At 36.7% G+C, this 16,059-nt stretch overlaps 1 protein-coding gene across 2 annotated transcripts in view; it reads left to right on the top strand.

The window, feature by feature from the left end:
- Positions 1-16,059, top strand: part of LRFN2 (leucine rich repeat and fibronectin type III domain containing 2) — a 4,336,860-nt gene that overhangs the window by 4,181,724 nt on the left and 139,077 nt on the right. For both annotated transcript variants that reach the window (XM_044085082.1, XM_044085073.1), the window contains one exon: positions 9,818-11,210. In XM_044085082.1, the coding sequence (XP_043941017.1) occupies positions 9,838-11,210 (1,373 nt within the window). In that variant the 5' untranslated portion in view covers positions 9,818-9,837. The remainder of the gene's footprint in view (positions 1-9,817; positions 11,211-16,059) is intronic.

Genomic DNA, 16,059 nt, shown 5'->3' with positions numbered 1-16,059 from the left:
TGCCTGGGTGCTTTCTGTTCCCAGTACAAAGCTTTGCTGAACTTTTTAAATGTTGCACACATCACTGCACAGCCCATGGGTGCACTTATTTTAAAATAATAACTGCCCTCAAAGTACATCCCTAAAAGGTCCAAATCTTGTTAACAAACAGGAAGAAGTCAAAATTATGACTCCGTGTCCAGTTTTGACAACCATGGGTCCTAAACTGCCAAACTGTGCTAACTGTATTATCTAGGGAAGAGTTTTTTCCGTGGCGTACTGTTTGCTGATACCATTATTTCCTGGCAAATCTTGGGGGAAATGAGAATGTGAATTAACTCTCATACTAACCCCACCTCCTGTTTACAACCAAACTTAGCTGTAAGAAACTGATCTTATTGAAGGGAGGATATGGAAATAGGCCGGAGAATCTCCCTACTCAGATTTTCTTGCCTAATAAATCACACTACTATACTGGCTAATTATGTAATTTAGACTTGCGAAATAAAAGCTAACTAAATATATATATCTACATCTATAACTATCTAATATTTATCTATATCAACATCTGCATTTATGTGTGTGTATCTATGGAGATATACATACATATATATATATATATATATATATATATATATATATATATATATATATATATATATATATATATATAAATTGTGCGGACCAGGAAGAGGTTCATGTGAAATTTGATTTTAAAAAGTTGGTTTAATAATTTATTTTCGGTATGTACAGTTGGTTAACCAATCCGATTGAAGCAAATAATATTTAACATTTGATTAGTATATATGCTTTATTCTTTTTTTTTTTTTCAATAATTTTTATTTTCGTTTTACATTTGCAAAAACCATAACCATTCCATATTTACAAAATGACCATATTTGCATTTTATACATTGTGGATAAAGTAGAAACATGTAGGTCATACAACATACCTAATTACAATATATACAAATATGCTGTCCCAATTAATTTCATTAGTCTTAAAACAGCACATACAGAAATGATTCTACATCCATAGTTAAGCTGTGTACTCATGGGAATACTTCCAGTTCATTTAAGATATAGTGTACCTGATGCTTTATGCTAATAAGATGTTATAGGACTGTTCCCAGATTGCTCGGGCTTTCATATTTTTGTTACTTTTGTCCAATACTATTTTATGTGCTAATAGATGTTTAATAGCAGATTTCTTGAATTCCCCCCAAGAGATACTTACAGGATCTAACCATTTGTGAACTATATATAGCTTCACTAATAAGAAAATCGTTATAAGTGGGTTAGCTTGTTTTCCTGAGATGTAGGCCAGGAGGATGTGTAAAAAAAGTAAATTCCCATGTTAGTGTTGATGCTTGGTACCCCATTTTTTGCAGTTGTAACTTAAGGGAATTCCAAAGCTTGAAAACGCATTTACAACTCCAGAATATATGCGTTAGGTCTGCAATCTGGTCTTTACAGTGTGGACAGTATGAGGACTTAGTTGTATTGCATTTGTGAAGAATTGCTGGGGTGAAATAAGCATTATTATTAATCATGAGTTGCGTGTAAGAGAGTTTTTTAAGTGGACTAGTTTTCATTGTTAAGTTGATTGCATTTTCTATTTGCTGGTCATCCATATCAGGTTTTAATTTACTCCAGTAATTAGAGAAGAGAAGGTCTTTCTGGAATATGATTTCCCCTATCATTTTGTATGAATTTGTTATTGCTTTCCTTGACATTAACATAGTCTTCCAAAGTAGGGTACAGTTTTCAATGTCACTTTCGAGTATGGTAAGGTTTTGGAGGTAACTGGAACACACCTCTTTGATTTTTCTTAAAATTCTTACATATGCTTTAGATAAGTTTAGATTACTTCTTAATTCATGAATTGTGCTATTCAGGAATGGGTAGATATCTTGGATTCTCTTATGCTTTAACCGAGGGAAGGAGTCTAGGTTTAGCATCTTGTTATTTATTTTTAAGTTAGGATTTTTATGGAGGGGTTGTAGCATTAATATAGCTTGTCCAAGGTTTAAGGAGTGAAAAAGTTTTTTGTGTTATATTTATAGAATGTTTTAGCGGCTCTATTATGTTACAAGCTTGTAAATCTTTTTTATTTAAGAAGGGAAGTACTTTGGGATTGATGTCTAGTGTTTTTATATACCTATAGTATATTGTTACCCAGGCCGGTGAACCAGTCTTTGCTGAGGCGTCGCACTCTGCTATTCTCAGTATTCTAATAGTGTTGATAATAGAGTAGTAGGTTTTGAAATCTGGCAAGTTCTGACCCCCTTTGTTCTTGGGAAAGTTAGTTTTTGATAGGAAATTCTGGTCTTTTTAAGTTCCCATACAAATTTTGCTAGAAAGGTATGAATTTGTTTGAAGAATATATTATGTATAGTTATCTGAGATGTCATAAACAGCTATATTAATCTAGGTAGTATGTTCATTTTAATTATTGATACTTTAAACAAAAACTGTAGCTTAAGGTTATTCCATCTTTTACAATCTTGTGTTATGCTTTGCCATTTAAGAGTTATGTTATGTTGGTAAAATTCCTTGTGATTCTGAAAGAAAGTAATCCCCGGGTATTTGGTTTCTTCTTTTATTTTTATTTTGTCAAGGAGAGGTAAAACGGAGATGAGTCTATGTGGCCTTAAGGGGAATGTATTAGTTTTATTAAGGTTTAATTTGTAGTTAGACATGTATGAGAATTGTTCAATTGATTTATTATTTTGGTCATGTCTGAGATTGGTGTAGTAAAGTATATGTTTAAATTATCTGCAAATGCTGCAAGAAAAACTTTGGTGTTATGTATTGAGGAGGGATTATGATATGTATTTTGTTTAATATATAGGAACAGGGTTTCTAGGTATAGGCTTAAAAGAAAGGGTGATAGCGGGCAGCTTTGTCTTGTTCCATTTTTTATCGAATTTCTGTTCAACCATGTTTTGTTTATATATGGGGATGTATATGGATTACTATAGAGAATTTGAATGATCTGTATAAAATTTGTAGGTATGTCAAAGTGAGGTAATGTTTGCAGCAAGAATTCAAGACTGACCCTATCAAAAGCCTTGTGGGCATCTACTACGAGAGTTAGTTCACAATGACAAAAAATGCACTGAACCCACAGATATTGCCAACATTCTGGCAGACAGGTTCAGTGCAAATTTCTCCCCTCCCTCACTCCCAAAAGAAGAAATACTTATCCCAGCTGAATGTAACCTCCCTGTCATCTGAGATGTCCAGGTGAGAACCGCCCTCAGCAAAGCTAAAAAACACAGCATCAATGGGACCTGATGGTATCCCAGGTTGCGTGCTACACGAACTCCAAGAGGAGCTAAACCCGCACATAAAACTGCTATTTAACCTTAGCCTTACTACAGGATATGTACCTGAACACTGGCGTACAGCAACAGTATTCCCACTCCGCAAAGGCGGCACCTCTACAGACCCTGGTAACTACCGCCCCATAAGCTTAACCAGCCTGTTCTGCAAAGCTATGGAAAGAATCATTATGGAACTCATAAACAGAGAAATTGGGAACTTACAGTCACTTGATCCCACCCAGTTCAGCTTTGTAAAGGGCAGATCCTGCCTTTTGAACCTGGTTGACTTTTTCGAAACAGGCACTAGAGCCATTGACGAGGGCAAAGCAGTCCATACAGCCTACCTGGACTTGGTAAAGCTTTCGACACAATACCCCACTCAGGCATCATAGACAAGCTCAACAGCTTAAATGCTAATGCACAGTGGTGCAGTGGTTAACATTGTCACCTCACAGCAAGAGGTTTTCCGGTTTGATTCTCAGCTGGGGTGCCTTCTGTGTGGAGTTTGCATGTTCTCCCTGTGTTCGCGTGGGTTTCCTCCAGGTACTCCGGTTTCCTCCCACATTCCAAAGACATGCATCTGGAGCATTTCTCCCCGGGCCTCCGCTAAAAACAGGATCTGTGGAACCTAGTCGGACTTTCCCGGTCAACAAATGATAAATAGATAAATAAATAAAATAAATGTAAATCCATATGTCACAAGATGGGTTGCAAACTGGCTAAAGGATAGAACCCATAAAGTCAAAATTGCTGGAGCCATGTCAGACTCAAAGCCAGTCGCAAGTGGTGTCCCACAGGGCTCTGTCCTGGGACCTCTCTTGTTCAGCATTTATTTCTCAGATGTGAAAGCAAACATGGGAAGGTTGTGGCTGACAAAGTTTGCAGATGACTGCAAACTAGCGGACTGCAAACTAGGCGCCATAGTCGATACACCAGCTGACACACACATCCTACAGAAAGGCCTCACTGAAACGGACAACTGGTGCCGGAGTCATGGCCTTAAACTAAATGCCAAAAAATGTATAGTCATCCCCTTTGGGAAAAACAAAGTACCCACAAATTATCACATGGACAGTAACCCACTGAGTACGGAAAAAGTAATCAGAGACCTGGGGACCCAAGTCGATAGTGACCTCTCATTTGACACCCACATTGCCAAAGTGGTTAGAAAGACTTTCTACCTTGCCCACCTTATCATGAAGGGATTCACATCCAGATCAAAGGAGGACATTGTACCCCTATACTCCTCCCTTATCAGGCCCATGATTGAGTACAATGCCCCATTTGGTATGTACTTCACCCGGCACTTGCTACAGCTAGAGAGACCCCAAAAGTACCTCACCAAGAGGATCAAGGGTCTCCAACATATGTCATATGCTGCCAGACTAAAGAAACTCCAGCTCTATTCAGTAGCATATCGCCTACTCAGAGGTGATCTGTGCCTGACGTACAAGACCATGTCCAATCAGGAATTGATGGACATGCTCCACCGCAAAAAATCCAAATCCATCAGAACCACGAGAGCAAAAGATTTAAACCGCAGCACAAATATGAATAGGACATGCTGGAGGGACAGATTCATAACTCAGAGGCTTCCCATACTCTGGAACAGAATCCCAGTTCATGTTAGGCAGAGCCCCTCACTGACTCTCTTCAAGAGAAATCTTGACGAGTGGATGGGAGATCGTAGGTTTACCCCAGGGGTCATCTCTGTGTCACTACTAGACAGAGGCACAGTAAACTAATTCTATTATGTAAGGGGGTATTCACTGTGTCACTACTAGACAGAGGCACAATATTCTAAATCTATTCTGTACACTTTTGTGCCATTACATGGGGTGGCGAAAGCCACATTACTATGGCAAGGCTTATAAATGCTCCAGGGCATATAGCCTAGTACTAAACCATGAAACTATGAAACTATGTTGGTATTTCTCTGATTTGCAAAGGATATTAATGCTTCTAATGTAGTGTGTTGTCACTGGTCTGTCTACATGGTGTAAACCCAGATTTTTCTGGAGAAATGATTTTCTCCATCAGATTTTTAACTCTATTTGTGAGTATTGAGATCAGGATTTTGGTGTCTATATTTAGAAGAGAGATGGGTCTATAGCTATCTTGATTTTTAGTGTCCGCTTGGTCTTTTAATATAAAAATAGTTTTGTAGGTATTAAAGTGAATATCATGTATGTTGTTATTTATTATATAGTTCAGCACGTGGTATAATAATTTTGCAACTAGTGGACTAAAGGATTTATAAAATTCTGAGGTAAGACCATCCGATCCTGGGGCCTTGTGAGGTTTTAGATGTTTAATTGTTGTGGTTATCTCCTTAATGGAAATGGGCTCCGTTAGTTTTTTTTTTTTTTGTTGATCTAAATCTAGTTTAGGGAATTTTAGATTTTGAAGAAAAAGATCCCTGTCCTCCTTCGAGGCTTGTAGAATTTGTTCTCCATATGTTTGAGTATATATTTGTTCAAATACTTTGATAATTTCCTCATTTCTTGTATAATTTTTCCCTCAGTAATTTACTTCTGCTATAATTGAGGTGGATTTTTGTTGAGTGATAATTCTGGCCATTTCTCTGGAAGGAATTTGGGCTTCTTCTGCATAATTAGCCAACTATCTTGTCCCATAAAAAAGATACATTTCTGGTCTCTAACATATATAGGTCTCTTTGTAGCTTTAGGAGGTCCATTTCCGTTTGATTATTAGGGTTATTTATCAATTTTCTTTCACATTGTTCTATTTTCTCCTTTATTTTATGTTCCTCTTTCAGTTGGATTTTTTTATAATATGCTTCTTTTTTAATGAAATTTCCTCTGATTTGTGTTTTCGTCATCGCCAATTTATATCAATTGGTGTTTGGGAATTGAAGATATTTACAAGGTATGTTTTTAATATATCTTCAATCTCTTTTACTACATCTGTTTTGAAGACCAGATTAGGATGTAATGACCAGTTATTAGCTCTATTGTTTAAAAAACATTTTTGTCCCAGTTCCCATTTGATACTCAGTGTAACTTTGATGTATGCTTTATTCTGATTTAGTCCAATTTACCAGGATGAAAGTGCTCAATAAATTGTTAATTTCTGGCTGTTGGTGTTGTTTTTCCAGTTATCGGACTCCTCGCTGTGGCTTTTATTGAGTTTTTATTGTTTTAGTATATATGCACAATAGATGAGATATAAGAGTTATTAATTAAATTTTACATTGTACTGAAAAAAAAGATAGCCTGATGTGTAAGTAATCAAGCATAGGAAGATTTTTAGAGACAAAGATCAGGATGGAGGGAAGAGGGGAAGGAAAGATCATGTTAGAAATTTTACACAGTGAGAGAGGTTAGACGGAGGTTATATGTAAGAGGTTTTATAGTACAGAGGAGATAGTGGTAGTTGCTGGAGACTTTGAGGGAATTGGTAATGAGAGTCAGTCTGGTTTAGAACAGGAGCAGATCCAACATTTAAGTAAGAATTATTTTAGATTATGCTTTAATTTCATGAAGCTAGGATTAACTCTGATGTCTAGATGTACAAAATTCCATAATTTGGCCACTGGGTAGGAGTATAACCTTTCTCTATCAGTTTTATTTGGTTTATGTAGTGAGAGAATATGTTTGTCTTCTGAGTGGATAGTCCATATGGGAGTATAAAACTGAAGTATTGAATTTAAGGAAGGACAGGCATTAGGTTTGTAGATTATTTTGTGGGCAGACATTAGGTGGAGGTTGTTAAGGTGATGTGAGATATCAAGCCAGTTAAGGGAGTTAAGAGCTGTGCCATGGTGACTATAATGTGATGCACCAGTTGCAAATTTAGCAATCTTATTGTAGCTTGAGTCAAGTTTATTTTTTTAGTGTGGTTTGTAGATTGTTCAGTATAATGGCACTTTATAGAAGTGCAGATAGCATGTAGGTTGTGGCTAGTGTAGTTTTTCTGGCTTGGCTATATACAAAAATGTTTTTGCGCCTATAGAGCATCCATAGTTTGGTTTAATTTTTTTTTTTGGTATTATTATGTATACGAAGATCAACAGTAAGTTTGTCATCAGTATTACTTCTGATAGTTTGGTGTGTGGGACTACATCATTTTCTATGTTATTTAGTAAGACCATCTTGAAGTCTGGAGGGAGTGACCTGGGGCTAAAAAGAAGAAGCATTATTTTATTGGGACTGAGTAGTATTCATGCATTACTGAGTCAAGACTCAATAGAAGTGAAGGCATCTTGGGTTATTTGTCTGAGGTGCTCTGTGCTGTTTGAAGAGGAAATGATAGCCGAGTCATCTGCTTATTGAATTAGTGTACTTTAACAAGAAGAAGTCTGAAGATTATTTATAAAGGTATTGAAAAGGAGGGGTCCAAGGATGGAGCCTTGAAGAACTCTTATTTTATTAGCTAAGTACTGGGTACTGGGAAGGGATGCCTTGATATTTTACATATTATAGTCCTTTAGAGAGATAGCTTGTAATCTATTGTAGAGAAGATGGTGAAAGGCCTAGGATACAGAGCTGTTGAAAGAGTTTGCGGTATGGTACAGTGTTGAAAGCCTTAGATAGATCAAGAAATAGTGCTGAGACTAGTTTACCAGAATCTCTTGCTTTATTAACAGTATCCATAAAGGATATTAATGCTGTTGTTCTGCTGTGAGCTGGCCTGAAACCTTGTAGAGTGGCAGTTAATAATTCATTCTGGACAAGATGTTTAAGTAGTTGTTTATGTACACATTTTCTAAGAGTTTTGAGAAAGAGGATAAGATGGCGATGGTATAGTAGTTACACAGCACAGTAAAGTGACCTCCTGTGTAGTGAAATTATGAATGATTTTTTTCTATAGGGATGGGACATAAGATTCAGTGATGGATCTATTGATAAGAATACAATTAGGGTAGGTGATAGCATCGACAGCTATTTTCAGGTATTCCAATGGGAAATTATCTGCAAAGACAGAACTGGGTTTTATTTTCTATATACATTTTTGTATGAAGTTAGTGGGAACAACTTGTAGTGTGAAACTGGGAGGAGGAAAGGGTGTAATGCATGTGTAAGAGGCGATGTTTTTAGTGGAAGTCTTTGAGAGAATTGTATTTGGGATAGGGCTGATAGCATATAGAGAGACATGAATGTTGGGATGGCTTGGTTTTGCAGTCATGATAGCTTTTTTTCAATAAAGTATATGTTAAACATTCCTGCAATTTGTGTTGGTGATTTATCTATGGGTGAGCTAGGTTTGTTTGGATCCTGGGTTAAATAATGAGGAGATGGAGGACCAGACTTTTTTGGGAGGTGTTGTTTTTGTGGTTAGTATGTAGCTGAGCATTATACATTTTTTGTTATTAATTATGTTTTTTACCTGATTTCCCAGTTGTCTGGAGTTTTGTAAATATGTGTTAGTTTTATTCTTTTGCCACTCCCAACAAGCTTTGTTCCTATTTATCATTAGTTTTTTTTTATAGGTTCAGTTAGCCAAGGAGAGTGGGTTGACTTTAGTTCTTTTTGGTCAAAGTGGAGCAAGGCTATTAAAGGTGTCTGGAAATATTTTAGTGATTAACTGTGCCTTCTAGGGATAATATTTTCAACATGGACCAGTTTAATGATTTAATAAGTTAATGAATAGCTGTGGGTTGAAGTTAGTTAGGTTGTGGGACATTCTATGGCTGTGGTCTTTGACCAGCTGGGTTGTAGTCCTATAAGTGTATGCAGGTAAATGACAGCTTAGAGTGCAGGAAGAGTACTTGCTTTAGTGTATTTGTTAGGATTTGTGACCATAATCCAGTCAAAAATAGATCTGTGGTTACTGTTAGCTAGGATGATTGATTTGTTGAACTGCTGCTTCATCATAGGCTGCTGGCATTTATTTTTAGACCCCTTCACAATAGGAAGTGGTATATTGCCCTTTCCCCCTGTTTTGCAATGTCTGTGTTGGTATATATAATTAGCAGAGGGTGTGGAGTTGCAGGGTGTCTTGCCCTACATAAAGTTTTTTTTTTTCTTTTGGATACCATTTTTGGTTGATGTAGTATATGCTGATTGAGAGAGTTGGACATCTAGTGAAATATAACAATGTCTATCTGCTAAATATCTGATAGATACACATACACAAACCAGTTTTATTCAATGTACTTTTTTATCAGATAATAAATTATATTCAGCACTACCAAATCACCTAGTGCCATATTTCATACCATCAAGTGGCTAGCGCATATTCATATTTCAGATTAGAAAAGCTGGTACGTTTTACAACAGCTATACAAGCTGAGAAAACTGTAATATTATGTGCACATTTTTGTTTTGGTTTTTTGCTCCTCCTTTCTTCAGTTACTTGATAGAGAGCTCTTTTAGATTAAATTGCTGAAATAGGTCTACTTCATCATGCATGAGCAGTGCCAAAATAAGACTTCTGATATTTTCTTTTTTATATTAAGATTTGAAATTGAATATGCTGATAGGATATCATTTTTAATGAGTCTGCATACATTACAGACTTTAACTGATTTTCTTTGCTTCCTTACAGGTATTGCCTTGTGATCTACAATGGAAAAGCTAATTTGTAGCATCTTGGTATTTGGAGTGGCAGCAGTTGTTGAAGCTTGTCCTAAATATTGTCTCTGCCAGAATCTGTCTGAATCACTAGGCACCCATTGCCCAGCTAAGGGACTCCTGTTTGTTCCATCAGACATTGATCGAAAAACTGTTGAGCTTCGGCTTGGAGGAAACTTTATAATTAGTATCACTAAACAAGACTTTGCCAATATGACAGGACTTGTTGACCTCACGTTGTCTCGAAATACTATCAGCTATGTGCAGCCCTATTCATTTGTTGATTTAGAAAGTCTCCGGTCTCTGCATTTAGATAGCAACAGATTGACTAGCATTGGAAGCAATGACCTAACAGGTCTAATAAATATCCAGCATTTAATTCTTAACAATAATCAGCTTGGCAGCATCTCAGATGATGCATTTGAAGATTGTTTACTTACACTGGAAGACTTAGATCTTTCATATAATAATCTCCGAAGTATTCCATGGCAAGCTGTAAGGAGAATGGTCAACCTGCATCAGCTTAGCCTGGATCATAATCTGTTGGACTACATAATGGAGGGTACATTTCTAGACCTTCAGAAACTAGCTCGATTGGATTTGACCTCAAACAGACTTCAAAAGCTTCCTCCTGATCCAATCTTTGCAAGGTCACAAATATCATTTGTCTCTTCAACTCCATCCGCACCACCATTATCTCTCAGTTTTGGAGGTAATCCACTGCACTGCAACTGTGAGCTTCTTTGGTTACGAAGACTTCAGAGGGATGATGACATGGAAACCTGTGCTTCTCCCCCTGCAGTCAAGGGAAGGTATTTCTGGTATGTTCGAGAAGAGGAGTTCATCTGTGAGCCACCTCTAATCACCCAACATACTCATAAACTACTGGTATTAGAAGGACAGTCTGCATCTCTGAAATGCAAAGCAATTGGTGACCCACCACCCGTTATACACTGGGTGGCACCAGATGACCGGCTAATTGGAAACTCTTCAAGGACCATTGTTTATGACAATGGAACTTTGGACATTGTTATTACTTCCTCAAAGGACTATGGCATCTTCACCTGTATAGCAGCCAATGCTGCGGGAGAATCTACTGCATCTATAGAATTATCTATTATTCAGCTCCCTCATTTAAGTAATGGAACAGGCCGCAGTTCTCAACCAAAATCAAGGCTCTCTGATATCACAAGCTCAACCAAGTCTAGCAGAGGAGAGGCAAAGGCCCCACCTGAAAGGGCAGTCAGCATTTCAGAGGTGACAGCTAAATCAGTGCTCGTCAAGTGGTCAGTGAGCAAATCTGCTCCTAAAGTTAAAATGTATCAGCTACAGTACAACTGCTCTGATGATGAAGTCCTTGTATACAGGTAAATAAATAGTAATACAAGTAATTCATTATATTAAAAAAAAAATAACATACTGTTGTGCTATTTGTTGCAGTAAAATGTATTATGTTATTCAGTGTAAAGAGGTTCTTTACTGAAAATGAACTAAAATGGCTAAATGGAATACAAAGATGTATGGTAGGTATTTGAATGTAATACCTGAACTCTATGTTAGGATTGTGTACTGACAAAAAATAATCTTGTACTTCCTAAATTACATTATCTATAGGTTTAGCATTTGTTTTTCCTTTCCAGCTTTAAGGAGAGATGAGAGTTAAGAAACATTATCTTGCCTTATCCATTTGAATACAAACAATGATATTGAAAGTCATACAAAGGAAGAAAGTGGTACAAATAAACGAAAGACTGACTGCCAATTGCATTGTTAAAGTTAAAGTATTGGGCTTCTTATAGGAAAAGAACAGACATATAAAGGACAAGAAAGTAGGACTCTAAGAAAATGCATTCACATATTGCTGTACGATAGTGTTCAGCAACAATTAGTGTATACAGTTGTGAGGCCATAAAAAAGTCCAAATAAAAGGATAAATGAATTTGAGAGAAGACAATTTATTTAGAATGTCAGATGGGATCTTCAATTACAAATTAAACAATTACACAGAAAATATATTTGAGCAAATAAATTGAAGACATGCTATGATGTTTAAGCAAATTACCAAATTGCACACACACACACACACACACACACACACACACACACACACACACACACACACACACACACACACACACACACACACACACACACACACGCACCTTTGTGTGACTGTGTGTTTGTGGGTGTGTACTTTTCTCATGGTAGTACAACCTTTCAGTTAAAAGAAATGTCTCATGGTAACATAACAGCAAACAAAATGTGATCATGCAGTCTAACACAACTGGATGTACCATCAATGAAAGGTAATCTTGGAGAAATAAAATTGTGAAACACCAGCCGGGAGCAGTTGAGTAAGGTGACAATGATTTGTAGAGTAAAGAATGACACTAAATATAACTGAAAAAGTACAGATTGTCAAATATAAATATGTTCAATAGCTATACAGTATTGAGTTCATTTACAAACTGTATGTATATGGCACAGTGAGGCAGCATGTAATGTTGTTGCCTCACAACAAGAGGTTGTCTGGCATGCCTTGTGTGCAGAGTCATTGTGGGTTTTCTGTGGGTGCTCTGGTTTCCTCCCACATTCCAAAGACATTCAGTAGGTGGACTGAACAAAATTATCTAGTCCACCTACTGCATGTCTTAAAGGTGTGAGTAGGGAAGAACAGCTGTAGCAGGGCTGGTCTCTGGATGGTCTGCATGGCTCTGATGATTGTCACTCTGAAGTGACACCCTGCCTCCATGTGCAAAAATGGGGAAAAGGGGTGTTAGAGATATATGTTTGTACGTTTAAAGCTTCATGGTTCTCACAATTGTCTTATTTTGCAGAGAGCAAACTTCTGTGCTCTATGTCCAGCATGACGATTTCTGACAGTATCAGTTTGTTGTAAGAGCTGTCATAATGTACATGTGCAATACATGCTGGCACACACACTATGTATATAGCCAACATTCCCTTAAAAAGGCTTTCTTGAGATGTGCTTTGCAGGTAATTCTAGTTGCCTCCTTAATCTGTGGCTCATGACTCCCATTTTCCTTCTTAAAATCATTGCTGAGATTAACTGCAATGCTGCTTAGGCCTTGGCATGGGGCATTATATAACACGTGTTTGATTTTTTGAAGGCATTCTTTTGATGCTTGACTACATCTAGTGGTTCCCTTCAGTTCTTACCTGATGCAGCCAGTAAGATTGTTATGCTCTGTGCCATGTTCCACAATATGATAACATGCAGGCAGGACTGGCATCATAACTATTTTCATTATAACATCCACCAACAACGACAGAAGCATTAGCAGGGGAGGCTGATGATGATTAGCATTAGCAGGAGAGTTAGGGCCAGAGGCAGTCTTTAAGGAGTCATGACTACAATATGTGACACTGTTGGCAAGATGATAATGTCAGAATCACCATGTCTGACCAAAATTTATATGTGATAAAGCAGTAAAAATGAAGCATGCAGTGCTCCTGTGAAACTTCGCTGTTCGGTATACAGTCTGGTTTCACTGTGCACAGGTATTGGCTCAACCCTTCATGGGGTGGAGGATGTTGTGAGTCACAGTCACATATATAGGCCAGGGAACACAGTAACACAATACTGTCAATAACACATGGATGTGGGGAACATCTCTGTGTAATGAAGTTGGAGTTGGATAGATGGTATCAGCAAGTATGCCCTCCTCTGCCATCGATAAGGAGTGCTAATTTATTTTATTTTATTTTATTTTACATTTGTTGACCGGGCTAGTCTAACTGGATATATGTCCATTTTCAGTAGAGGCCCGTGGAGATAAGCTCCAAAGTTAAAATGAATTTACATTAAAGAAATACATGAAAATAACAGAGTAAAAGAAAACATTATAACTGGTGACATAAAGTGTAAAAATACAGTAAGTAGAACATAAATGGTAAAAATATTTTTACAAAAATATTGTTACAAGTGACATTCTTGGAGAATACTAGCATAATGTACAGTAATTGAGGATAAAGGAAGGTAAGAAGAAAATAGCAGTTATGTAAGTACATCTAGTGGTATAACATGTGGAAAGAATATATATAAAAAACACACTTGTTTTTAATATATATAGATAGTAAGAAGGAGAAATAGATCAGTGGATGTAAATATGGAGTAGATTTAGGGTTCTAAAGGTCTAGAATTTAGTCAGGTGTCAGTAATCTTCTGATGTTACCTTACCCCCTGGCAAGTATAGTGAGGGCTATACATATCTTAGTATCCATAGTGATAGGAAATCCACACATTCTTCCAGTACCACTATGGAGGATATACGTACTCACTAGGACCTTCAAATTTTCCCTGTCCACTCTGAACCTATCTAGTAGCTCCTAATTATCAAAGTTATAATGAGTAATTCTTTGCCTATATCTCCGTCTTCTTGGCTGGTGAGTGCAGCTGGGTGGAAGCATTTTTGTCTTAGACAAGACAAGCAACTCACATGTCAAAATAGCAAGGCTAACAGCAAGTGACAGCATTTTCACCGACTACAAAGTAGATAGGGTTGGCAAGACTCCGCTTTATGTAATGTATCTAATAGTGCAGATAGCCTTAATGGATTGATGTAATAACTATCAAAACCACTGTTAGTTCTTTTTCATTTTATATACATGCAATATGAATAGTACCTACTTCTCTATATTTTGCAAAGACGTTTATAATTAATTCATATTTTCAGTGTTTGAAATTCTGCCTTTTGCAATCTTGTATTCACTATCCATAGTGCGTAGTTAGATAAAATAAGCTGAATAAATACTATAAATACAGTAGCTAGGAATTGTTTTATATACATCTCAAAAGCTGAATACTTTGACAAGGAAATTACACAACAGCAGTATATAGAAGACAGAAAAAATGGGGGGAAATGATAGGTGTCATGTATCTTTTTAAATACCGTAAGAAATGCACTCACTTCTTCTTAGACAGTATTGAACTTACTAGGAAAGGAACACTGGCAATCAGAGGAAAAACCTGAACATTCTGTACGCATTCAAAGGGTAATGTGCACAGAAAGCTAAGCATGCAAGTCAATGTCCAATGTTTCTTATGGTTCTTTTCCTAAAATGCACACTGATAAAAACCTCTTTTCTTTTTTGAAAATCGAACTACCTAATCAAGATTTAGAAAAGTGAGACAATTGTTTCCAAGTTTTTAGGATTACACTACTAGAAAGTAAAATTAGTCATTAAGCTATAATTAACTGAAGGCACTTTTGAGGTAGGCGAGGCAAAATGATGAAACTTTAGCAGTAAACACAACAACTATGTTGACAGTAAAATGATAGCTTCCTTCATAAGTGAGTTTTCCTCTTTCGTGTACTGTGCAGGCAATACTTGACTTTGTCTTAGATTTTAAATAACAACAGCTTCTTACAATAGAAAATTATAGGGTTTGGCGAATAATTCTTAAAACCATGATATGGGCCAGAAATATGACAGTACAATTAAATAAATTATATACCTCAAAACAAATAATGATAGATCACATTGAATTACATAGTATATTGCTACCCACAGTTATTGAGAAAGAACACTAAATTACACAGTCTATTCATTTCCAAAGCATTCAGTGGATTGTAAATACCTGATGAACACTAGGGATGTTTGTATGGCATTTTGCATTAAGCCTTTTTTAAATATAGATATGAGAGCCATGTTTTGCACACTGGTTGGCATGATGCCATAAATGATACCAAGTCTAGCCTGAAAAAAAAATTGCAGACGTTGACGCAGCAGTATCATACAGTTTCTTACTGCAGTCATTTAAAAATATTGCTCACTTTTTGACTATTTTTCATTATACAATGACCCCCCATTAATATTCAAAAATGTGCATGCTGATTGGTCAGAGTGCACGTTGTAAATCAGAGTTATAGTAATGGAAAAAGGTCCAGTCGCCCGGACTTTTTCCATTACTATAACTATTTTTTTACAGCAACGGAGAACGCAAGATCTCCGTTGCTTCATACTGTCTCGCTATGTTAAACAAGTTTAACATAGCGAGACAGCTTTAAAAAAAGCAGTGGAAAGGTTCTCCATTGCTTTTTTTAAAGCTGTCTCACCATGTTAAACTCCTTTAACATAATGAGACTGTTTGTAAAAAGCAACGGAGATCTTGCTTTCTCCGTTGCTTTTTTCAAAACTGTCTCGCTATGTTAAATGGGTTTAACATAGTGAGACAGCTTTAAAAAAAGCAAT

Source organism: Protopterus annectens, chromosome 1.part1 (assembly GCF_019279795.1).
Source record: "Protopterus annectens isolate FY-2018-M chromosome 1.part1, PAN1.0, whole genome shotgun sequence".
Classification (NCBI taxonomy): domain Eukaryota; kingdom Metazoa; phylum Chordata; order Ceratodontiformes; family Protopteridae; genus Protopterus; species Protopterus annectens.
Note: the sequence above shows the minus strand (reverse complement) of the source record. Positions and strands in the feature narration are given on the sequence as shown.